The 23,748-nt window shown below is 42.1% G+C and overlaps 1 protein-coding gene and 2 long non-coding RNA genes across 4 annotated transcripts in view; 1 reads left to right on the top strand and 2 right to left on the bottom strand.

The window, feature by feature from the left end:
• Window positions 1-2,074: 2,074 nt before the first annotated feature.
• On the bottom strand, window positions 2,075-3,767 carry LOC113967111. Its single transcript, XR_003534097.1, has 2 exons — window positions 3,220-3,767; window positions 2,075-2,609 (listed from the first exon to the last, which is right to left on the bottom strand). It is a non-coding gene; the product is annotated as an uncharacterized LOC113967111 (long non-coding RNA).
• Window positions 3,768-4,256: 489 nt separating this feature from the next.
• KDM3B (lysine demethylase 3B) overlaps window positions 4,257-23,748 on the top strand; it is a 44,119-nt gene continuing 24,627 nt past the window's right edge. Inside the window, exons 1-7 of one of the 2 annotated variants that reach the window (XM_027682536.1) lie at window positions 4,257-4,431; window positions 16,885-17,052; window positions 18,594-18,707; window positions 19,162-19,267; window positions 20,688-20,812; window positions 21,898-21,966; window positions 22,899-23,480. In XM_027682536.1, the coding sequence (XP_027538337.1) occupies window positions 4,261-4,431; window positions 16,885-17,052; window positions 18,594-18,707; window positions 19,162-19,267; window positions 20,688-20,812; window positions 21,898-21,966; window positions 22,899-23,480 (1,335 nt within the window). In that variant the 5' untranslated portion in view covers window positions 4,257-4,260. Of the gene's footprint in view, window positions 4,432-16,884; window positions 17,053-18,593; window positions 18,708-19,161; window positions 19,268-20,687; window positions 20,813-21,572; window positions 21,768-21,897; window positions 21,967-22,898; window positions 23,481-23,748 lie in introns of those variants that run through there. The other variant, XM_027682537.1, reaches the window with a different exon arrangement.
• On the bottom strand, window positions 17,750-23,296 carry LOC113967163. Its single transcript, XR_003534107.1, has 3 exons — window positions 23,190-23,296; window positions 18,191-18,238; window positions 17,750-17,870 (listed from the first exon to the last, which is right to left on the bottom strand). It is a non-coding gene; the product is annotated as an uncharacterized LOC113967163 (long non-coding RNA).

The raw sequence follows: 23,748 nt of genomic DNA, 5'->3' as shown, positions 1-23,748 counted from the left end.
CTCTATGGCAGGGCAGGGCAAGGCCAGACAGCAGTTTGTTTTACATAAATAAGCTTTGTGATACTAAAGGAGAATGAACACTCTCAGCTTTTCACCTGAAGCCAAGGCAGGATTGTTGCTGACAAGTCTTTTCCAGTTCACAAATGACTGAATATGAACTGCTTCTTTGTGGGGTGTGGAGTCTTCAGAAAAAGGGGTTCCACAAGACAAAATTTTTCTTTAATTCCAAATCTTCCTTTAATTTCATCTTGTTACACTTTAGTTACAGGCTTTCTGTGCACAAGACGTAACAATTTCTGATTGATTTGTTCATGTTGATATATAAAGTAGGTGCTATATGGGAGGCAAAACCCTATGTGTGGGTTTCTCAGCCTCCCTTGATTCTTCTCTCTGTTGTGTGGCTGTGACTGGAAGCTGAACAGATGGGAACAGACTGGAAAAACAACTTGAAGTATGAGGATGAAAATCCTCTGTTTAGGCTGTTGAGTTTGGGAAGGTGAGGAAAGCTTTCGGAATCAGTAAGTTTTCAGATTTTTTTCCTGGTTTTAAATTTTTCTCCAACACTGCCTTCTATATACTGGCTTACTACTAATACAGTGAAGTGATTCTTTCCTTTCTCCTCCACCCCCCTCACTCCCCCCAGCAATTCAAGAAAGGAAAATAGTCAAGAAGTAAACTTCAGGTGTTTTCTTACAGATTTTACACTTTAACTGTTTAGCATTAGTGAGATGATATTAGTTTTCTAGTGCTGAGTGTCTTTTTTTGATAAGGTATTTGTCTCAGTGAAGGTTCATGGCTTCTGTGTTTTTGTGGATGATGCTGATTCTACTTAAAATTCATATACCTCCTTGGCTGCTCAGGTTTAGCAGATCAGACTGGGACTGGTGGTAGGCATAAGTTACAGGAGAACTTTTTCTGAACAAAAACCTAGAGCTCAGAAGCCCATTGATTGCAGATGTACCTAAAATAACCAGCAGCACTTTCCTGAATTCTCTAATCTCAAGGAAATCTAGATTTCACAAGCTGCTGGCTCAGAAAACTCTTCTTCTGACAGGCAGGTGTGGAAAAGTTTTCAGAGAGCTCATCTTCTGTCTATTACCACATTAGGGAAGCAGTCTGTCAATAACTACTCTTACTTGCTGCTGAAAATTCCTGCCCTGCTTAGGGGTTCAGGTCTGAGATTATTTTGTGGTAAGGGGCTTCTAATGATGAGCTCTGAGGATCAGAGTACATTGACCTTGTCTTTTCTAGAGCACAATGCAAGATAGATTTATTTTTTTAAAAGAGGCAATTTATTTTTTTTCCTTAACTGCAGGTATCTCTGTAGACCAGTCACATAACTGAGCAGAGGAAGAGTAGAAAGATCTCATTTGGGCGACACTTGAGTTTCTCAGTTCTTATTTGTGGTGGCTAGATACACTGGTGACTAGTAAGCGTAGGAATTAAATAATTGATGTTATAAGGAATATTTCCAGTTATGGGTACTAAGGAGTTGAAGCTGACAGCACTGATAGTGGCTCTGTTCTATCCAACAACTTGTGATTGGTTTTGAAGGCAATTTTCCCCTTGATTAAAGCCACAGCAGAAAATGTTGAGGTAAAAATGAACAGAACTCTTATACTGTCCTCAAAAAAGGACTCTCTTTGCGCTTATAGGATTACTCTGCCTGTTTGCCATTTGTACCTCTGCTGACAGCCTGAACCTATTATCACCAGACAAAGGCTGTTCTGAACGGAGAGCTCAAAGAAAAATTTACCAGTACTAAAGCACCCTGAGGTCTTCTCCTTTCCCTGAGTGCCAAGTGCTTTGTTAGCACTTTCTGCTGTGTGATACACTGACTTGCAGCTCCCCCTCCCAAGCTTAGTGCAGTATACAGAAGTGGAATGATTTTTTTTTTTTTAATGCCTTCCTTCAGAACTAGTGCAGAGCTTTAATCCCAAAGAACAGAAGTCTCCCAGGGTGAGGCAGGAGTGCCCTAGCTGCACTAATCTGCTTACAGGAGGTGCTCACACTGTCCAAGGTACATTCTGTTTGTCAGGGTCACTGCTGCTGACCAGCTTTTTTTATAGAGGACTCAGAGTTTCAGAAATATATTTTTGTAGACAATGACTAAACTGTGAAACATTGAAATAAAGCATGTAAAGAAAAACTTACAGCACTGTCCTCTGTACAGATGTTTTTCTCACTTCAGTTCTCTCCTGACTCATAAGAAAATGTTTGATTACTTCTTGGATATATTTTAATAAAATTCTCCAAAGAACATGGCTGCTGTCTATGGAAGGGGTGGCCTTAGGTACGATATGGAAGGGGAGGGATGAGAACCTGTACAGGTGAGTGTCTGCATCAGTCCTACTTTTCCCAAATAAGAGAAACCACACAGTTGGTCCCTGGATCAGCCACTCTGGCAAATTACTTTCTTTGGATTCTGGAGCATTGACCATAAGTCAAGGCCGGGAAGGGTACAGACTGGAGAAGCAGGCATCTTCAGTGCTTAAGGGACACTTTTGGATGGCACCTGATGGTTACTTACCTGACTTCTCACGAGTTGGAATTGTACTGGTTTAGCAGATATTGAAGTGTGTAATTTAACAGCAGTAGCTGTCTTCACCCTTTTACAGTAAAACAGTATTTGAAATTAACACACAGAATTAAACCATGAAACTTTTCTAACTGTAATAGAAGTTGGTGCAACAGAATTAGCAATTAGCATAGAAAAGTTGTTAAGTATTTTATAAGTTGAAGTTAATTCATGCTTTATGGCCTATGCTCCCTGGGTCGATCATTAATGACAGTTAAGAACCCCCTGGTTTGGTGGATTTTATCACTGTTGGTCTAACTGATGTTGTGTGCCTTGGGAATACCCACCACCATGCTCGGGAGATGGGAAATGCTGGCCTGCTTTATCATGGCAATGTGGGTCTGAGCTGGTGGAATGGGAGGGGGATATAGGACCACTTGGAATCTTTCACACGATGGTACTATTTCTGCACAAGCAGAAACAGATGGAAAATCACATCATTTTTCCAGCTGTGGGATTCTGAAGTATTTTGTGGTGGTTCATGTTGAAAAGGGGCAAGTTTAGGGCAATGTACTATGCTGCATGAGAACTGTTCAAATTTACCAGTTCCTCATGACAGCTGAATTCATTAAGATTTTGTATCTTAATCGCTCCCTAAATACATGCCTTTCCAAAATCTGCCTCATGGGAAAGCAACGCACCCGGCGCTATGCAGTTCCTCATGCCAGCCATAGGATCCAGCCTCAGACACGGGCACTGGTTCTTCTCTGGGTTTACCTCGAAATTTAGGTTAAAGCTCCTTAATTTCTTCGATAATTCCAGGCTTTGAACTTGGCGTTCGTGAGAGGCCCTGCCGCAGGAAGGCTCCTGCCCGATGACCGGCTGTCTCGGGTTCCCCCTCCCAGCAGCCCCTCACACCGCCCCGGTTCCCGTCCCTCGCACCGTTCCCGTTCTCTGTCCCGTTTCCCTGTCCCGGAATCCCCTCACACCGCCGCGTTTCCTGCCCCGGTTCCCCTCACACCGCCCCGATCCCTATCCCGTCTCCCTGTCCCACTCCCCCGTCCCGGATCGCCTCACACCGGCCTGTTTCCCTATCCCGTTTCCCTGTCCCGGTTCCCCTCACACCGCGTCGTTCCCTGTCCCGGTTCTCCTCACACCGCCCCGGCCTCAGTTCCCGTTCCCGTCCCGGTCCCCCGTCACACCGTGCCTGTTCCCTGTCCCAGTTCCCCTCTCACAGCCCGGTCCCTATCCCGTTCCCCTCACACCGTCCGGCAGTGTCTCGGTCCCTGTCCCGTTCCCCCGCCCGTTCCCTCACACCGACAGTCCCTGTCTCGTTCCCCTCACATCGCCGGTCCCTGTCCCGGCCCGTCCCGTTCCCCCGCCCGTTCCCCCGCCCGCTCCCCTCACATCGCCAGTCCCGGTCCCTGTCCCGTTCCCCTCACACCGCCAGTCCCTGTCCCGGTCCCTGTCCCGTTCCCCTCACACCGCCAGTCCCTGTCCCTGTCCCGTTCCCCTCACACCGCCAGTCCCTGTCCCGGCCCCTGTCCCGTTCCCCCGCCCGCTCCCCTCACGCCGCCGGTCCCGCCCGTCCCGCGCGGGGCGCTGTGGGGCCGGGCGGCCGGCGCGGTGCACGCCGGGACGGCGGCGGGCGGCGCTCGGGCCCAGCGCGGGGCAGGAGCCTCTCGGTGTCTCGGGCGGCGGCGGCCGGAGCGCTCGGGCGGCGGCGGCTCTGCCCGGCGGGGATGGCGGACGCGGCGGCCTCCCCCGTGGGGAAGCGGCTCCTGCTGCTGCTGGCGGCGGGGCCGGGCGAGGGCGAAGCGGCGGGGCCGGAGCCGGGGCCTGCGCTGCCCGCGCGGGCCTGGCGGAGCGGCACCGTGCGGGCCATGAGCGGAGCGGTGCCGCAGGACCTGGCGGTGAGGCCCGGGCGGGGCGGGGGGGGCGTGGGTCGGGGCTCCCGCGAGTGCCGGGCCGGGGGCGGGCGGTGCCGGCAGGCCGAGCCCTCCGGGCAGCGCCGGACGCGCTCCGGGACGGGCAGCGCCGGGCACGGCCTGCGGCGAGAGCGGCCCGGCAGGTGTGCGGGGGGTCCGGCAGCGCCGGGCCGGGGGCTGAAACTTACACGTGAGACAGACGCGTCCGGGACAGGGATGCTGAGCTGTGCGTAACCTCTCGAGTGTTGGGGTTTGGGTTTGCTTGTTTTGGTTTGGTTTGTTTTTTTACCCCCCGGGAAGATGTTAAATATTCTTGATAAGCCTAAATGGTGTATGAAAACATGCACTGAGGGCATAATCTTGGTTGAGGATCATCAGCCTAATTCTGTCTCAGGTTTTGTTTTCGGCTGTGGGAATTTGGGGTTTGTATACTGTGTTTAAACACTCTTTAGCGTTTCTGTGGTGTATTTCTAGTATGGCTTAGTGAAACGCTTGGGTGGAGATCCCTAAAAAGAGCTTTTGAAAGGTATTGGTATCTTGAAACGTGCTGTTTCCCTTTGCCCGTGTGAGTTCTGTAAGTGATGGTGTGCTTCGGAGGGCTGTGTCTGGTACAATGACCCCTAGTAGGGAAAACGAGGTTCTGTGTTTGTGAAGAGTTTTAGTTCTCTTTATGATTGGCTTTTTTGAAAATCAGAAATTAGTTGTTACGATAAGTTCTTTGGGCTTCTTTACAGACTTCCAACTTTGAGAAGTTTCCTTGACATCCTACAGTCTTGATGCTGCTTTGTTTGGCCTTGCTCTAGGGCTGTCAGCAGGAAGCAGTGCTGGGTTTGGCTTTGCAAAGGGGGCCCAGCACCCTGTGTCTGCAACTGAGAGCTGTGGGGGTGTGCTCCAGCTTCTGCTCTACCTGTTTAAGGAGGAAGAAAGGAAAATCTATGCAGAAAGGGGTTCTTGAAAATGTGACACGTGTTTGAGACTGTCTGAATTGTGAAAATGTATAGGGGCTAAGACCCAGCTGGAGAGCTGCTCTTGTAGCAGACTGCATTGGACATGTGTGTCATCAGTGCTCTTGCATTATGGAGTCATCCACTGCAAATATGAGTATGATGGAATGAATTTTCCATGTGCCTGATCTTAACTACTATTTTGGTGGAAGGACTGGTGAAGTGTTGCCTTTTTTTTTGAGGTTTTTTTGTTTATTTGTTTGGTTTGGTTTGGTTTTATGGAGAATCTCTGCTCAGTAAAAGGTAGTCACTTGTTTCCTGGTTAGTCATTGCTGTCCAGCCATGTGACACCTGTTAGACTACCTTCACAAAGTAAAAATCAGCTTCTCTATTTGATAGATAGCATGGGAAGAATAGGATTTTTTTGGTGTGTGAATGCATTACCTTCATTGAGCACTGCAGTTCTCTCCTCAGCTCCTTTCATCAATAACCTCCCACTTAGCACAGTTCCAGTGGTGCAGCTGTCTCTATAGTCTCGAAATCTGTACCAGAACTCTAAAATGTGAACTGTGTAAAATACTTGAGGCAGAATTTAGAGTAATGTGGAACATTTAGTGTTTTCATGGACCCTTCCATGTGTAATGAACACTGCTGTGACGATGCTAATGATGTACCATCAGAAAAAAAATCCTTTTTAAACTCATTCTGTCAGAAGTGATGAGTTGGCACCAAGCAGTCAACCACTGCTTGGGAAATACTCATTTAAGAAAAAGTAATAATGTGGACTAGGTGTGAAAAAGACTAGGAAAAACATCTTTTCTACTCTTTGGCTTACTTAAGTCTGTGCTTTCTCATAGTATCCTGAAAGGATGGTTTCAGTTACCTGTAATCTGATGTAGGGCTTTTAGAAATACAAAACTGCAGTTGAATATTTGCACATTTCTAAGGCAGAAAACTCAGGAGTAAACAAGGGGTTTTTATGTCTTATCCAAGGATTTTTACTGTCTTATCCAAGGTTTTTTTATATCTTATCCAAGGTTTCTTTATGTCTTGAATTTTTATCTATTTCTTACAATACTTCGCACATAATTGAATGTATTCTAAAGACATTTTTCCTTATAAATGGTGTGTAGATTATACAGTCTAACAAAACATGTAATCTAAAGTGTTTTATTCGTAAGGGATTTAATTGAATAAAGTTGGTATTTAGAAATTATCTGGATTGTGGAATAAGCTTAATTTATTTCTGAAGTATCACAACCCTGAGTTAATTGTAAATATCAGGGTATTTCAACTAGTTTTTCTAACTAGGTCACTTTTAGAAAGAATATCTTCCTGTCTGGAGGCTACATGTAGTAGATGAGGGATACTGGAACCCTGCAAGACTGGATTTAGGTTTATGTGCCCTTAAGCAGGTTTCGAATGCTACCTGAGAGTCATCTTGACAGTAGGGAAGCGCACGGGAAAAATGTGCCTGTCCTGCCTGTTGGGCAGGTGTGTGGAGGTTCTTGCCTGTTGTGCATCTGTGTCTGCTGAAGAGTTTCAGTTCTTTCTGGGACTGAATGGGGAACTTGTAGAGGCTTTCAAACTGTAGGGAAAGAGATGTTTTCAGACTGGGATTCTGTGGAAGTGGTGGGAAGGTTCACAGCAAGCTGAGGTTGTGAGTCTGGGATATTCAGATTGCTTTCTGTGCCACTGTCCTCTTCATTTCCTTCTGTTCTGCAGAGGTGATCATGTCCCTGGATCATTCTCCCTCCACTTTTATGTCTTTGGGTATTGAAAGAGTACGTGAGAAGTGACCCCAGAGTACGTGAGAAGTGACCCCAGTGGTGTAGGCATCGACTTACTCCCTAAGTAATGTCTCATATTGCTGCTGTTGAAAGCAGAACACTGGGCTGGATGGGTGTTGGAAAGAGCAGTAGGCATATATTTAATGCTTTCTTGTTGTAAAAGAGATTTTTAAGAACAAACAGAATGTTGAATGTTTTTTTCAAGTACATCTTTACTTGCTTTGCGATTAAAATACAGTTCTGTGAAGGAGAACTGCAGAAGTAGTGGCTGTACATTTTCTCTGCTTGTTCTGTGATACTTTATTGGTGGCCTAAATACACAATACTGTGAATCCTTGTTATGGCACAGGTTGTTTTTTTTTTCTGAAGACCTTTCTGTCTTTCCATGTGTGCAAGATAGACATTCACACTGAAAAATATGCATTCATGTGGTAAGGAATGTCTTCTGTAGTTCCACTGATGACTTCTCTCAGGTCTTGATAGGGTCAGGAGATATTCTCTAACTGTTGTGCTACTGAAATGGAAGGAGCAGGGATGATATGGGGGGAATGGAATACCTCTACATTTGTAGCTTGTATAAGTTTATGTGATTTATAGAAGAAAAGGTCTTGACTTCTTCAGCAGTGTAATTGCAGTAGAGGAAACTCACTGTGACTTGCAACATGCTCAAAGGCTCTTAGCAGATCTGAGGTGGTTATCAAGGTATAGATGAGGAGTGGAGTCGAGGCTCAAGCTAAAGAGCCTTCCCAGTCCTGTGCCATCTCAGGTGTCCAGTGTTGTGCTCACTGAATAGTGAGGGAGGGCAGATGGTGGCTGTGGGAGGGACTGGTGGGACTGATCTCAGCACTGGTGTTACCAAGGTTGGCAGTAGGACTGGGAGGTGAAGGGCTGTTCCTCCAAAATGCAGGTAATGGAGAGGTAACTAACAAAATTTGTGTGGCAGTGGTTGAAAGAGACTTATTAGCTGGTACATGTTTGGCTCAACTCCTTGCAGAGTTGTCCTTGTGCAGCACTAGTTCCATGTCTGCTGAATACTTTCTCACCCTGCTGTCTTCCATGTTTCTGTTAATCTCTGAGAGACTCCACGTTCCTGTCTTGTTGCTTTTTCCCCCCTCCACTGTACACGTGCAGGAGTTTCAGTTGTACTGCATTATTCCTGGGAGTTATGGAAGTGCCCACTTCACTCACAGTGCCTTCATGGCTTTTATACAGTGTTTCTGATATTTTAGGAAATGTCACACTACTGAACATATGCTACACTGATCTGCATGTGTGCAGCAATTTCAATACATTTTAAATCTGTCTTGCACAAAATAAGTATATTTGGGAAGTTTGTGGAGAAATATGGAAACTCTAAAGAAAGTAAGCCCAAGGGAGTCTGTGACCCCATGGTAAACCTGTGCTGGAGCAGGTTCCTGGCAGGACCTGCAGATCCATGGAGAGAGGAGGCCACGTTGGAGCAGGTTTAGTGGCTGGACTTGTGACCCTGTGGGTGACACACTGGAGCAGTTTGTGAAGAACTGCAGCCCGTGGGAAGGACTCATGTTGGAGAAGATCATGGAGCACGTGTGGGACGTCTCCTGTGGGACAGAGCCCACACTGGAGCAAGGGAAGGACTCCTCTCCCCAAGGAGGAAGCAGTGACAGAAACAATGAACTGACTAAAGTCCCCATTCCCATCTCCCTGTGCTGCTGGAAGGGCAGGAGAAAGGTGTTTTGAAGATTTGGGTTTACTTGTCATTATCCTGCTCTGGTTTTGATTGGTACTAAATTCAGTTAATGTCCCCAAGTCGAATCTGTTTTGCCCCTGTTGGTAATCAGTGAGAATCTCATCCTACCCTTATCTCAACTCATGAGACTTTTTGTACATTTTTCCCTTCTTTGTGCAGTTGAGGAGGGGAGTGACAGAGCAGCTTTGGGTACTTGGTGTCCAGCCAGGGTCAAACCACAGTGTTTTACATTTGTGGCAGTAGAAGAGCAGGTGCACTGGGCAAGGTCAGAGGTCCACCTAGTCCCCACCTCTGCCCTGTCCAGCCTTGCACTGGTCAGATGAGGATGTCCTTAGGCAACTGTGGAAGGGTGAAAATTGTTGAGCCTTCTGTCAATATGCTGCCAGGTGAGAGTCTTCTGAAATGATGCTTAGCTGTAAAATCACACACAGCATGACTGCTATATATTTGCATCAGTGAAGGGCTGTAAAATAAGTCTTTGCTCATCTGGTAGTGGATGATCTGTAAAGCTCATTGGCTTGTAAGTATTGGATTGGCTTTGGAGGGTCAATCTCTCCTTCTGTGTGGTGTTTCTTGCAGCAGAAGCAAAGATTTCAGATTCCCCATTTCAGACAGTGAACCGTGGTTATTTAACTTTGGAAAAGTGCAGCTCATATAGGCTTACTGCTTAAGTATTTTCAAGGAATCTCTTACTAGAGTTACCCATGTTCTTTATATTTAGTGGTAATTACATCAAGGTCTATTTATACCGACATGACAAATCATGTTCTTGTATGTTAAATTAATGGGAGTATTCAGATCCAGCTCTTGGAAGTGAAGGCTGCAAAGTTACTGTGTCCTGGCAAAGTCTGTCTGTAGGAAGTTTATCACGTTCGCCTTTGGTTGCTGAATAGCTTTTTAATGTGGTCATAAAATACATGTGCTCATATAGTGACTTCTCTCAGTAATGTTAGGGTGCTCTTTAAGTTGTCTCCAGTTTCAATTGCTGACTACAGAACAACAACAAAACTCAGTTTTACCCCCACATAATTACTGTCCTGAGGTTGCTCTACTGGTGACCCCAAGTACTTGTGCAGTGCTTTATGCTTTTCCCGTGAAGCCACTGGTATCTGCATCTAATAATTTGTGCCACCTCCTTTTGGTTAGATGCTCTATCTAATCAAGATCAAACCCAACTTTTCAATCAGTGGCAGGTTTATTTTCTTCTGTAGTTTCTACGTATGTTTTATTTTGGAACGTTGTCGATCGTGCTGTTCTGAGGCAGTGCTGCTGCCGTGCTGCCAGTGCTGGCCCTTGTGAGTCCCTTTGGAGTATCTCACCTACACTAGATGATGATGTTCCATTTGCAAAACGTAATGGAAAATGTCAAGTTTTCCTTGCAGTTTTTCCTTAGCAGACCATGACACTATCTTTCTAAATTTCTTCCAAAAAGTCATGCTTGTGTTGGGCGTCCACCTTGTTCATTTTGACATTAATGACTGTATTCAGAGATGAATTCCATTTGTTAGAGTTACTTAGTATGTTAAATGACAGTGAAGGGGATGAATCTGGAGAGAGACTGAGTTTCTGAGACATTCTTCTAAAGAACAGCATAATTTGCTACTTGCAAAGAACTGCTTTGGTTTCTTATTTTTGGGTTATTGAGAATGTGGCATTAAGTTCCAGGTTAAAGCTTTTCTTTGAGATTGGACTTCTTTTAAGTATAGTCCTGTGGTCTATCATCCCATAACCTAAAATAAATTCTTCAATTTATGTGATTTGATCTGTAAAACTTGGCAAAAAAGAGGTGTATTGCTTTACCAGTAATATTTTTCAAGGAAGATGCCAGACTTGGAAAGCAAAGGAAAAAGAGTGAGTCAAACCAGAATTAGCAATTGGAATAGCAAATTTTCAGTGGCTGTGATTGTAAGAACTTACAAAAGCTCCTCAGGTTTTTCCTCTGGTCTGCATAAGGTACTGTTAGACTTGAGACCAGGAATGAGTGTAAAGAAATTTGGTACTTTTTATGCCAGCTTTATCACTGACATTATTAATTATGTTGCAGTAATAGTTCTGCTGCTCCAGTACTTGCCATTGTAATTTTCATCGTGCATTTACCATTCCCTTTAGACTTCTGTAAATCCCAGCTTTCTTCATTTTCAGTGCATCACCATTTGATGCTTCGGATACTCAAGTTCAGGTTAGAAGCAGTAAGAGGAAGTTCTTCATGTCATATATAAACTATGTAGTTAAAACTTTCTTTTTACTGCTCCCTTTATTGCCATTCTTTTTTCTTTGCAGCCTCTAACCCATCCCTCACCTGAAACTTATTCTAAGATTTGGTAAACAACTGGTATTGTCATAATAGACTAATGATTATCAGGTTCCTTCTTCCTTATTTAAATACCAGTGTTGTATTTGCCACTTGCCAGTTATAAGGCACCAATTTTAAATTGTTTTCAAAGTCTGGGTATCCAAACTATGATCTGAGGTGTTTCTTTTCCTTCAGAGTTCTGATCTAGAGATCCTCATGCTTTTTTTGCTGCTAATTGAGTTGCAGAATACTTGGGATGAAGAACATTATCTCTACAGTCCAAATAGCTGCAGAATGAAACTATAGTCAAAAAAGATTGCTTTGCTGTTCTTTTCCTGAAATTGGTTTTTATGATACTTTGGGATGCAGGGAGACACTAGGCAAAGGTGCATTTTAGAAATGACACCAGAAAGCCCAGTATTTAACACAAATATATATATGTTTCCAAAACAGATTTGTTCTATGAAACTCACACTTTCCAATAGCTCCAATAGCCGAGTATGTCAAGTTACTAATAGCAGGGAAAATTCAAAAATGTTAATTTTAGTATAAATTAAGGAAAAAAGGGGTTACTTTTTAAGGATAGGCCTGGGGAGTGGTGAATGAGTTCTCAGTATACAGAATAGGCTGGTGCTGCCTCAAAAGGCAGTCTGTCTCTGGCTGTGAGCAAGGAGGTGTCATATGGCAGGAAGTTTCTGTAGGAATGCAAACATTTTCTGAAATAAAGTTCCTCTTAAAAAGCAAAGCATAGTGATTAACATATTTGGCTCTGCCTGGTGTAAAATACACTGCAATGACTGGATTCGTTTCAAAGTGTGAGGGGTGTTACACGACTGCCTTGAGGTGCGGCTTGCATGAGGTGCTGCTGTGTCTGGTGCGTGGTGCTGGTTTGGATCCGGTTCCTTTGATAGACCCATGTTGGCTCTGCAGGCACAGGTTACCTGTGAGGTTACAGGTTGCTGTGAGGTTACTGTTAGATCCCAAATTTGACTTGGGAAACGTTTGTTATCTGAGAGGGAGATACCGAGCACAGTCATTTTCGTGTTTGACATAAACCAACCTCGTTCAAATCAGCTCATCTCTCTCAAGTGTTCAGCTGCTCAGTGGTTAAAGTGGAAAAAAGTGCCACAGCAGAGAAATTCTGCACTGCAGGAGAGACAATAGTCCAGTACTTCATGTTCCTGTCTTAATGTTTAAGAAACAGCTTGTTGATGAAGACTTGAGTGGAAGCGTTTGGCCTGATGTTGTTATGATTAAGTCAATATAGTAGCTAGCTGCTATAAAAAAAAGAAAGTAATTGCCCTTCCTATCTCTTGTGAGTGATGCTTCACTGGACCCTTAAATAAACAGCACAGAGGAAGATTGCAGGAAATTAGCAATTCCTTGTGTGTGCTCAGTGCCCTATTCCCTCGCTGTACCCACGGTGGGGTCAGCTGGGCTGCTTGTTCAAGGGGAAGCAATGGGTCCCTGCAGTGACAGTGGACAGGCAACCTCCTGCTGCTTGCAGTAACAGCAAGCTGCTGATCTTCATCCAAGCTCATCTAAGGGGTTTTACCCGTCTAAATTCCTAAAACATATTAACTACTTACAGTGACTACAAAGAGCCATAATTTTCTCGAGGTGCTGTTTTACAAGTAATTTATTAAAGAACTTGGCGTACAGAATTATGAATGTACATATTTGTTACTTGCTGTGTATTGGGACAATAAAGCACCATGCTACTCGAAGGCCTTTCCAATTCTGAATTTTGGACAACTGCTTTGCTTTGACTAATGATCTGGTTTGCATGGTGGCCATATCTCACAGGGAGGGGGCAGAAGTGTTGAGGCCACCTGCAATCCACCTGCAATCTGCCTTTTGTATTTGGATTGGATTAAGTGGAGTCTTTGAAGGTACAGTAAAAATCTGCTTGTACTCCACCTTGTTTTGTAAACAAAATGGTACATCGGTTTTGAGTAGTGTCTTGTTACAGAGGTAGCATGGCTTGAGGCCAGCTGGATTGCTGTGGCATTCCTACCAGTGACAATTAAAGTTTCAGCCTCTTGCTGGGTCACAGAGGCACCCACAGGGCTGATGTGCAGGGCTCCTCTGCTGCTCTGTTTGTTAAGACAGGAGTGTGTCAGGTGCAATGTGCTCTAAAGTGCCTCTGAACTGAGGTTGGTACAGCATGGGGTAGGTATTCCAAAGCTGAGGGTTGTTCCTTTGCATGTTTGTGAATGAGCTGCAGTAAAACACTGTGTCTGTAGATATGTATTTCAGATTGGATTTTTTTGCCTTTGCTTGTAAGAAATAGTTTGAAACATGGTTACTGAATTGGAAGCTGAAAGGTTTATAAGCATTGGTGTGTACATCATCTGCCTCACATAATACATTCCAAAATAATACTTTTTGCATCAGAAAACTACTAGAAAACTATTGTAGTTCAGTTGTTTTAATTTCATCTCATACCAGCTGCATGAGACCTCAGATGTGTTTGCCTCGTTGAAATCTCAGTTTCTGCCTTCCCTTCCTTCCTTTCCTAGATGTTGACAATGTAGGTCTTTCTACATCACGAGTAAGAGGTCATGGACCAACTTGTTATCTAGTTTTACTTGGTTAGTCTGCAACAGATTCCCACCAGTGGCTCCTGTCTGGGCAAAAGTATTATTATTCCAATTTACAGATGGGGAAACAGTCATTGAGACTAAATGGCTTGACCAAGGTCATGCAGGAAGCCTCTGATGAAGCAGGGAATTGAACCTGGGTCTTTGGCTGCTCTCTAGCAACTGATGGACCATCCTTCCTTTCAAAACTAGGTAAAATTTAAGACCATTTTAAGGGATTTTTTTTTGCACTTGAATTTTTTTTTCCATCTTCTGCTTTTTATAATATATAACCCCCTAAACTGTAAAGATTTTATGTTTTTTGTAGATGGCATCTACTGCAAATTCTAATGCAATAAGCTTCTGTATTTTTTCTATTGTAAATCATATTTAGAGCTTGTGTGTCACATGATGAAAAAGACCAAAGTATCTGTCTAATCTACATTATGGTCTTCCTGTCATTGCTGCTTTTATAGCAGAACTGATGTTGGAAAACTTGAGGAGAAATTCCATTTGAGCCAGATTGTAGTTCTCTCACTACAGTTAAGGTCTGAATTTTAGGGTAGCATCTAGACAAGAATGTGTCTTCTGGGAAAAAATGCTTCAGGCTGTCTTTGTATATCAAGAAAAGCAGAGCAACAGCTCAGCTTTCCAGTGTCACTTTTTAGTGGGCCAGGCAAAAAAAAAAAAAAGGGAAGGGGGAGAATTACAAGTGTGTATGGACCCTCTTGTTTTTGTGTGTTGGAAAAAAACTCCGGTTTTGTAGATTAAAAAAAAAAGGCAAACCACCAAAACAAAGATCGTTTTTGTTTGCAATTCAATATTGCTTAGGGAAAGGGTTTTTCACTGCGGGAGAACTTGGGAAATCCTGCAGATGTATTTTTTTCTAAGCAGCATCATTTTTTTATCTGATACAGGCATATCTGCACTAATTACATAAATAGTTGCAGTCTATACCACTGTTTAAAACATTGGTGTTATTATCTGTGGCTTGTCTTAACTGATTGTGAGCAGAGTCAGAAGGTCAGCAGAAGATATTTATTGTCAGTAGATGTGACCCTGTGAATTGTTGGTCCATTGATACATCTGAGAGGTAATTTATTCTGATGTAGCCAAGACTTTAGCACAGAAATTATTCCCTCTTGACTGAATACACTATTTTCAAATTCAGATGAGAAATTCTCAGTTATAATGCAGTTGCTTTGTTGAAAAACCCAGAAGCCTTAAGCAGAGGTCGAATATTCCTCTTTACCACTTTATATATCAAAGGGCAATGTGTTCATTCATTCTCACATCTGTCTCATCAGTTCTTGCTTTCCTTCTTTAGGCATCTCTTTCAGGATTCCCACAGTGTTTTCCTTAAAGAATCTAAGCACATTTGACATCAGTCCATGAATATGCTGTAGCTGTTTTCTGTAGTAACACAGAGTGGTATATGCACAAACACTGGGTGTGCCCTGCCAAGTCACCTTGTGTTTCTTGCACACTCATTACACAGTGATTTCTATTGCAGATTCTGGAAGCAGAAACTGAGTGTATATATTGAAGTTTTCATCCTTTTTGTTTCTGTGTGATCGGTTGGAAACTACTGACAGTATTCTGTGTGGTGTTGCATGGACCTGGAACAGCTGCCCTGCATATCTGTGTGTAGGAAAATACTCTGTTGGGTATTGGCTGAGAATTAGTAACAACTCTTTTAGTGGTTGTAAGGCAAAGTTTGGCCGGACTCCATTCCTTCTTTGATTATACAAAGGGGAAAGAGAACGGAATATTGAATGTGAAGTGTGTAAAACAAACTTGCCCTGACTTCTCTGTTTTGCAGAAAAAGTGTATATTCCAAAGTCAGCATTATTCTAACAGTTCTTTATGACAACCTTTTTTCATATAACCTTTATGATAAGTGAATCATAGCAAGATTATTACCTCACAAATACTGTACACATTGTACACTATTGCTGAAATTTGTTGAATTGGAGGAAGGATACCTTGAAAGGTCCAGTACTGTTTCTCTGCAGGGCAGCTTAAACAGTAATGGAGTTCAAGAATTCATCAGGAGAGTTGTTTCATATTCTCTCCCACTCTCTTTGGAGTTTGAGCTTTTGGGTTTGGGGGGAGGAGTGGGGAAGAGGAGTGTGTGAGTGTAATACTTCTTTTAATAAGGTTTATTGGTAAAGCAGAGAGCTGTCTCTGGTTAGTGCCCTGTTACCCCTCAGTGGTCTTGTGATGATTACAAAACTGTTTTGACTGTCCAGCTTAATGTGTTTCTTAGCTGATTAGGAATGTCTTGCTGTTCATCCAACATATTTGATTGTATTTGGCGAGTATGTAAGTTCTGGAGATGAAAGACTGGAATACAACTGTGTTTTAATATTTAATAGCTCCAGTTGTTAGCATGTGGAATGGGATTTGTAACCTGTAACCTTTTCATGTGATTTCATATGGCTTTAACATTTGTCCTTAACGATAGGAAAAAAGAGGATGATGGAATAAGGATTTAGAATTGTAGTGTGTGTAGCGTGGTTTATGTTGTTACACTTATAAATAAGGTAATGAGTAGTTAATTCTGGGTAATCTCATGCCATCCAAAACATTTGTGTTTGTTTAGGGAGTTTAATAATGTACAAGACAACACAAAAATGTGATGCACAGTGGATTCCATAAACACAAATGTTCCAGGCTGAAGCATTTAATTCTGTGAATGTCAGTTAACCATGCTGATTGAATGGCTGTTTGAAGTGCCAAGTAAGAGTGTAGAACTTCTCTAAAAAATCCTACTGTGAAAAAGGCTTCCGTTGGGTCATCAGCTGTATTTTGGGATGAACAATTTTCACATCTTTAATTTTGTATGGGAAAATGCAATGTTTGGAGCCAGGATAAATAATGTTTCATAGGTTAGTAATTGCTATGAATTTGATTCCCATTTCTTTTGTAATATTTGATAGCTGTGTTGATGTGGTGTTCTCAGTGTTAACGTTACAACACTATCCTGATTTTTCTGACTAAAACTGCTGTCTCCTTTTCCATAGGGATTGTAGGAATATTATTTTCTATTCAGTATCTGAAAAGAGATGAAATGCCTTCTAATTTTTTTTTTAATCAGATCTTTGTGGAATTCGATGGCTGTAACTGGAACCAACATGCCTGGGTGAAAGTCCATGCTGAAGAAGTTATAGTGTTGCTGCTGGAAGGATCATTGGTTTGGGCACCTCGAAATGACCCAGTTATGCTTCAGGGGACTCGAGTCTCGGTGCCACAGTGGCCTGCACTGGTGAGTATTTGACCAAAATATGTGATCCTTCCCTCATTTTCATGCTGTTTAACTTTTATTATTTGGGCCTTCTTTTGTTTCTTTTCTCCTCTTGCAGTCCTTGAACTGCTTGGAATCCTACTCTCTGCTTTTTAATACATTTTGTGCATGTTTTTTCCAGTCAAGGATCTTGTGGCTTGATAGAATTTGAATTCAGTGTTTTAAATGGACACTTGGACTCAAAGCAGGAAGTTTGGTACTGTATCTTCCTCTGAGATTTTCTTTATTGCAAAAGAAAACCAGGCCTTTACAATAGAGATTCTGTAAATAGTGCTTTTTCCACAGGCAAAGTTTTCCTTTCGGTGTATTTCCAACTTGCCTCCAAGTGAACTCCAGTTAGTTTCACCTGGGAAACTTGTTTTTATGCAGGATCGGTTTCTTTCAGATGATTCTCAAGTCTGTCACAATCTGAGTGATTTGGGGGTGTTACCACATTCTGCACACTGACTGTGTGATGATCCCAGAGCACTTCCACTACAACTCAAGCTTTATCTGTAGGCTTGTTAAAAAAGCGTTTCCATCCTCTGTGCCCTGGACACGGGAGCACTGAAGCTATCTCTAAGCACAGAGGCCGACCCAGATAACTGCCTGGGAATGCAGACTGGAGTTAGCCAAAGCACCAGGGTACACTTCGCATTACAAAGGGGATAATGTGTTGTTTTGTTTGGGGTTTCTTTTGTTTGTTTGTTTTTTAGATACCTCACTTAAGAATGTGTATTCATCCTTCATTGTCTCTTTCTTGTAGTTCTGTTCGCTTCTGGGAAATAGTTTTACGTAAACTGAAAAAAAAAATTTATATTTATACTGCTGTGTACAGGAGGATGGAGTGTAAACAAACTTGATGAGAGCTGTTAAGGGAAAAATGTCGTGAATACTTGTGTGTTAAAATGGGGTTAAAAACACTTTGCAAAGACTCCAGTGGCTGGCAAATTCCTCTACCATCAGCAAGTTATGTTATAAGGTCATTCTAATTCTGCTAGGTATTTTTTTTTATTTGTTCTGCATCTTGAACATCAATACTACTCTTACTGTGTCTTCAATTTGGCACAAAACACTAGCAAAAAAAACCTCTTTAAAAATAAGCCTATAAATGACTTACAGTTGACTTCTGTACAGGAATAAAAACACTCCTTTCCAGAAGGTATATCTTAAATATATAAGATAGTTTGAACTATTAACCAAAGCTTTTTTTTTTTTGCCTGAGCATCAGAAGGTGCTTACCTATAAAAAATCAAATACCATGACAGATGTTTTCATTTCTGCTTTAAGATCTAATGAAGTGGAGGCAATTGTCTGTAATTCCTGCTTGTAATATGCAAGAATTATTAGTTTAGACATAAGGACTAACATTTTGCATTAAAACTCAGGCACTGGGCAGTACAAATTGAGAAATTAAGCTTTTTATTATTTTTGAATGTAAATAGCATGTGAAATCGAATGTTGTTGGCGTGTACATGTGCTCAGTCATTTTAATAACCTTTTTTTTTGCTTGTTCATCACAGACTTTCACTCCTCTAGTAGATAAGCTGGGCTTGGGCTCTGTGGTCCCAATAGAGTTTCTTCTGGACAGACATTTACGTTTCCTGTCGGATGCCAGTGGATTACGTTTATTTCAGGTATTTGAACTGTGCTGAGTTAAAATGTAAATTTAACTTTGTCCAGTGCTTGTCACATTAATTTTATTTCTTTCTTACTGTTCCACCAACTTATCATTGTCTTTTTCCTTTTGCTGTCCTGTCATGAGTTTGTGTTTCTTTCCCTGCATTTCCAAGTTCTTACACTACCTCTATTTGCATTCAAAAAGTCCCAGTTACTCTCTGCATTGTTGATTTGGGGAGCTAGTTGTCAAACATTGAGTAGCTGATAATTGCAGTGCAAGTTTTGCAACAGCATTTGCAGAGCTAATCCTTTTATTCCTCCTGACATGCTCAGTAATGTTATCCTTAATTTTACTTTTTTTTCGGTTAGTCAGTCTCTGACAGCAGTCCAAGAAGAGCTGTCCCTTAAGAACTAATGATTCTGTTACCTTAAAAGACTATACTTTTGTTTAAAATTGTTTGTTGTTGGCAGATGGGAACAGAGAGTCAAAACCAGATTCTCCAGGAACAGCCTTTGCTAAGAGAATCTGTCAATACACTGATCAGCGACCAGAAGCTTCAGGAGATTTTTAGTAGAGGTGAGAAATATATTTTCTATCTCAGAGCTACTTTGTTGTGGAACAGTTAGACTATGCTGGGATTTGTGAAGGAGGATAGTAATAGTATCTGTTACTGTTTGATTTGGAAGGTCAATTTTCTATAATATTTTGCAATTTCTTTACAAAAAAAGCATTATTTTGTCACAGATACAGGTAAGCAGTTGCTGAGATACAACCAGAAATACCTACTGGGAATGGTCCCTAGTTAAAGTAGGACAATTTCCATGTATTTACAACTTCCCTTATTTTAAGTTTTAGTTTAGAATTTTTAAAGTTTTGGGCCTTTTTATGGTTCTAATCTGTAATTCTGGAAATTTGGAATTGAAGTTTTTCTGTAGTTGTTGGTCCTCAGAAACTGTCTTCTCAATGTCAGTTCAAATCTTGGCATTTTGCTAATTAAAACATGACTTGTTTAAGTTGAAAATGTGGTGTGGACACGACTGGTCAGCATAGAGTTAATACCTTATCTGTTACCTGGATCCTGTAGGGTTAAGCCTGATTGTGACTTTTGTTGTAGATCTGGATAGTCTTGGTCAAGTGCTAAAACAATGTTCTATCAGAGTTCACTTGCCAGGGGCCACCCTAGAGATAGGCTCCTGTTTTACATTTGAAGGGAGATGTAATTCCCTATGGGAATTTGGTGCCTCTTAGTGTATTCATAAGAATTTCTGAGGACAAGACTTCTTACATGAGCAAGTAGCTTTAGAATTGTCCAGTTTGGAACCTTCTTCTGCCCAATTCTGGCTGTATCACATACAGGTTGTTGGATCATGTGGATTTTGATGATCTAATATTAGCAGTGGATTATTTTGTCTGAACTTTGGGTAGGAGGAAAACTCTGCATGCTGATGTGGAGAGTAAGGGCAGGGTCAGAGGAAACCTTTCTGTAGATGATCCATTACCTGGGTGAAAGAACTGAGACCGGCTGGTTTGGAGATGTTGGATATGCAAAGACATGTTTCTGCTCCAAACTACTCAGCATTTCTGCTGGGATTTGGCACATCTGGTCTGAATCAGAATGCCAGGACTGGCCACTGGATTGATGCTACATAATTATTAACCCATAGGTTAGAAAGGCAAAAGAGTTTATAGCAAGGAGCCTCCTTCTAGCTTGATTTTTGTCAAAGGATTGAGTTTGTTTTGATCTTTCACTTTTTTTTTTACTTGTAAACTGTGTTTGTTTTGTCTTTACAATAGCATCGGGGGCCTGTTGACTTTTTAGGGTAGGATACCTGCTTACACAGGATTTTCAGCATTAGTCCTAGGGTTTTAATGTCTTTCCATCTGAAAGATGATACTTCAAGCCCTAATTAAGTGTACAGAACTATTTTATTGCATGGCTTAACTAGTATGACACAAAGCTTGTCTGGAAAATATACTCAGAGTCCCTCTTTTCCAGGTCCTTACAGTGTCCAAGGCCAAAGAGTTAAGGTTTACCAACCAGAGGATGAAAATAGCTGGCTCTCTGCTGTTGTGAGCCATCAAGACCCAATATCTCGTCTTATGGAGGTGTCTGTGACTGAGGTAAAAATATGAAGCACTTTTGGTGTTCCTAAAATACCACTCCTCAATATCTATATGTGCAGAATGACAGCTTCACCAAAAGTTGTTCTTCTGGTTCTTTGTTACTTGTTTTAAAAGATGAGTCATTACTCATGTTGTGATTCATAGAATTTTTATAATATTTTTTTCCTGTTATGATGACTTTCCAGAATAAATGATGTTACACAGGCCATTTCTATGAAAAAAAAAAAAGCTGTAAGAGTTTCTTTGGGAATGAGTGCTGTATGAAGAAATGTTGGAAGTGATTCTCTGGATGGGAGAGCATGGTGATGCACAGAAAGCTGCCCTCTGGATCTCTTATATTGTGGTCTTCCTGTGCCTTCTCTTGATTATACAAGTACAGCGTAGCAGATGAAGTCTTAGCCTCAATAAATTTGATTTGTGTATTTTAGCTTAGACTGTTGTCTTTTGCCCTGTTGCTGTCAGTAAACCTGTGAACAGCACGGAGGATCTGTGCACTGCTAGAGTTACCTGGTTTTTATTACATGCTTCTGTGTGATCTGACAGGTAGTTCAGTCTTACCAGTGGCCTGCTCCTGTGCTCTTAGCAGATACATGTTTAGAAGCACCCAAATTCCTGTGTATTTACTGTGAAATAATGGTAACCTCCAAGCACAGTTAGAGACTGGGTATTCATTGCTCCTTTTGGGGAGGATAGTTAGGATGAATTGATGTTCCTCTTGCAGTTGTCTTTTCTATGTCTAGCAGAGTGAAGTGTAGAAGGCTACAACAATACTAAATCAAATTTAAGAAGAGCTGTGTTTAATGCAATGAATGCTTCTAGAAATGCTCAACAGAACAAATATACAGGGTAACAGCAGTAGGAATCAAATCTGCAAGTTTTTGAAATCGAGGAGCAGAAGGATAGAAGGTAAACTGGAAGGCAGTAGTATTCCTAAGGAAGTGGGATAGAAAAGGTAAATGGGAGAGGGGCTGCACAGTAACTGTGTGTTTAGGTGTCTTATGTTGATACTGTATACTCTGAATTAAAAATTAACCTCCTCTTTTCTTTCTCCTACCTCCTTATCAATCTGCATAAAAAATTAGAGTGGTGAGATAAAGTCGGTGGATCCTCGACTGATTCATGTGGTGATGGACAACACTTCTCCAAGCGAGGTAGTCCAGCAGTTCAGGTCTTGTATATACAGTGTGAAACTTCATAAAAACTTAGATGTGAAACATCTAAAACATGGAAAAAATTTAAAAACGATGAAGTGTTCACTGTGGATCTTTGATAATTTTAATAATTTTCCTTTTAAAAGTTGGAACGGGAAAATTTTGTTTGCTACTTTGAGGATGGTCACAACCTTCTTTGAACAATCTTCTCCTTTTGTTAGGCCTGTTTTACTAAGTTTAGTATGGGTCTTGGAAGGGGGTCAGTAACCTTGGTGGTTGTGCTCCATTTTAAGATGTTGTGCTCCATTTTAAGGTGTAGTGCTCTGATAAAGATTGTCTGTGCTTGCTGCCTTTTTCTAACAGGATCACTGTGCTGCTTCACAGACCTTTTTAGGCATTTCTGGAAGTTGCCATCTGGCTTGTATGCCTTGTAAGCATTACATTGCTTCAGTTGAGAGATTCCATGATAACATTTGAACCTGTAGTTTTACCCTAGGCAAAAGGGCAAGCTGTCTCCTGTAGTTAAATATTGTAGGCTTTGTGTAGTGCACAGAAAGTGTGCCCTTCAAAAGAACTGTGGAGATTACACTTGGAGCAAAAATGAGTGTGCAAATAGTATTCATGCATTACGAAGAACAATGATGGAGTGTTGGATGTTTCTCAGAATTTGCCATGATGTGGTACATGCTACATCAAGGTAGCTCAGCTAAAAATTTTCTTGTGCAGATCCTATTCTAGTACAAAAAAGTCAAGACTGCACTCATGCTTGTGTTCTGTGCTCAAATGGCATCTCTCTTTAGATGTCTCAATTTGTGATAAAATGTTCTTAAGCATCAGAGCAGTGTAATGTGTTCTCTTGTAACAGAAAAATGGTTTTTGAATGGGTATCCTGATTGTTCCATTTAGTCATTGCGTGGTTTTGTCTGTTATAGGGAGCGGGCCTAAAATCAGCTAAATCATCATCTAAAGGGAAAAAGAAGAAAGAAAGCCTGGAGGGAAAGGATGGAAGGAGGAGGAAAAATGCTTCAGATTCTGGATGTGATCCTGCAACAAAGAAGCTAAAGGAGAGGGGTGAGGTGGACAGCAACGGTAGTGATGGAGGTGAGGCGAGCAGAGGTCCTTGGAAAGGAGTCTCCAGTAGCGAAACAGGACTGGATCCGAGGGCCAAGCAGTTGCCTTCGTTCATTTCTCAGATTAATCGCAATATTCGCTTTGCTACTTACACCAAAGAGAACGGCCGAACACTGGTAGTGCAGGATGAGCCGGTTGGTGGTGACACACCATTGCCCTTCACTCCATTTTCCTCTGTGGCTGGACAGACATTGCTCGTTGGATCTGGATGTAAAGAGGCAGGAAAATCACTGGAGCAGGGTGGCCAAGGCACAGTGACTTCTGCAGCCGCCGTTACTACAACTGCTTTGACGCCGACGACGGTGAGAATCTCTGACACCAGTTTGCCAGCTGTCACTGGGCAGGAGAAACTGAAAACAGTCCGAGCACAAGCCCAGGGGGAGGTGAGTAACTCGTGATCCAGCACGTCCAAGAAGGATTTACGTATTTGCAACAGATGTTCTGCAACATACTCCTGTTACAACGTGTGGCCATGGAATTGAGAAAACTACTTTTTCTCTGATTAGTCCCTCTCCTTACAAAGAAAACCTGTTATCTGATCTAAGAAATGACTCAAAAGAAAATTAAGATATTTGGTGAAGGAGTAGTAAGAGACAACTGTGTGTGCGTGTGTTTATTCAACCTTAATCCAAGAAATGCAGTTTTAAAGTC

Source organism: Neopelma chrysocephalum, unplaced genomic scaffold (genome assembly GCF_003984885.1).
Source record: "Neopelma chrysocephalum unplaced genomic scaffold, ASM398488v2 Primary Assembly neopelma1_63, whole genome shotgun sequence".
Taxonomy (NCBI): Eukaryota; Metazoa; Chordata; class Aves; order Passeriformes; family Pipridae; genus Neopelma; species Neopelma chrysocephalum.
Note: the sequence above shows the minus strand (reverse complement) of the source record. Positions and strands in the feature narration are given on the sequence as shown.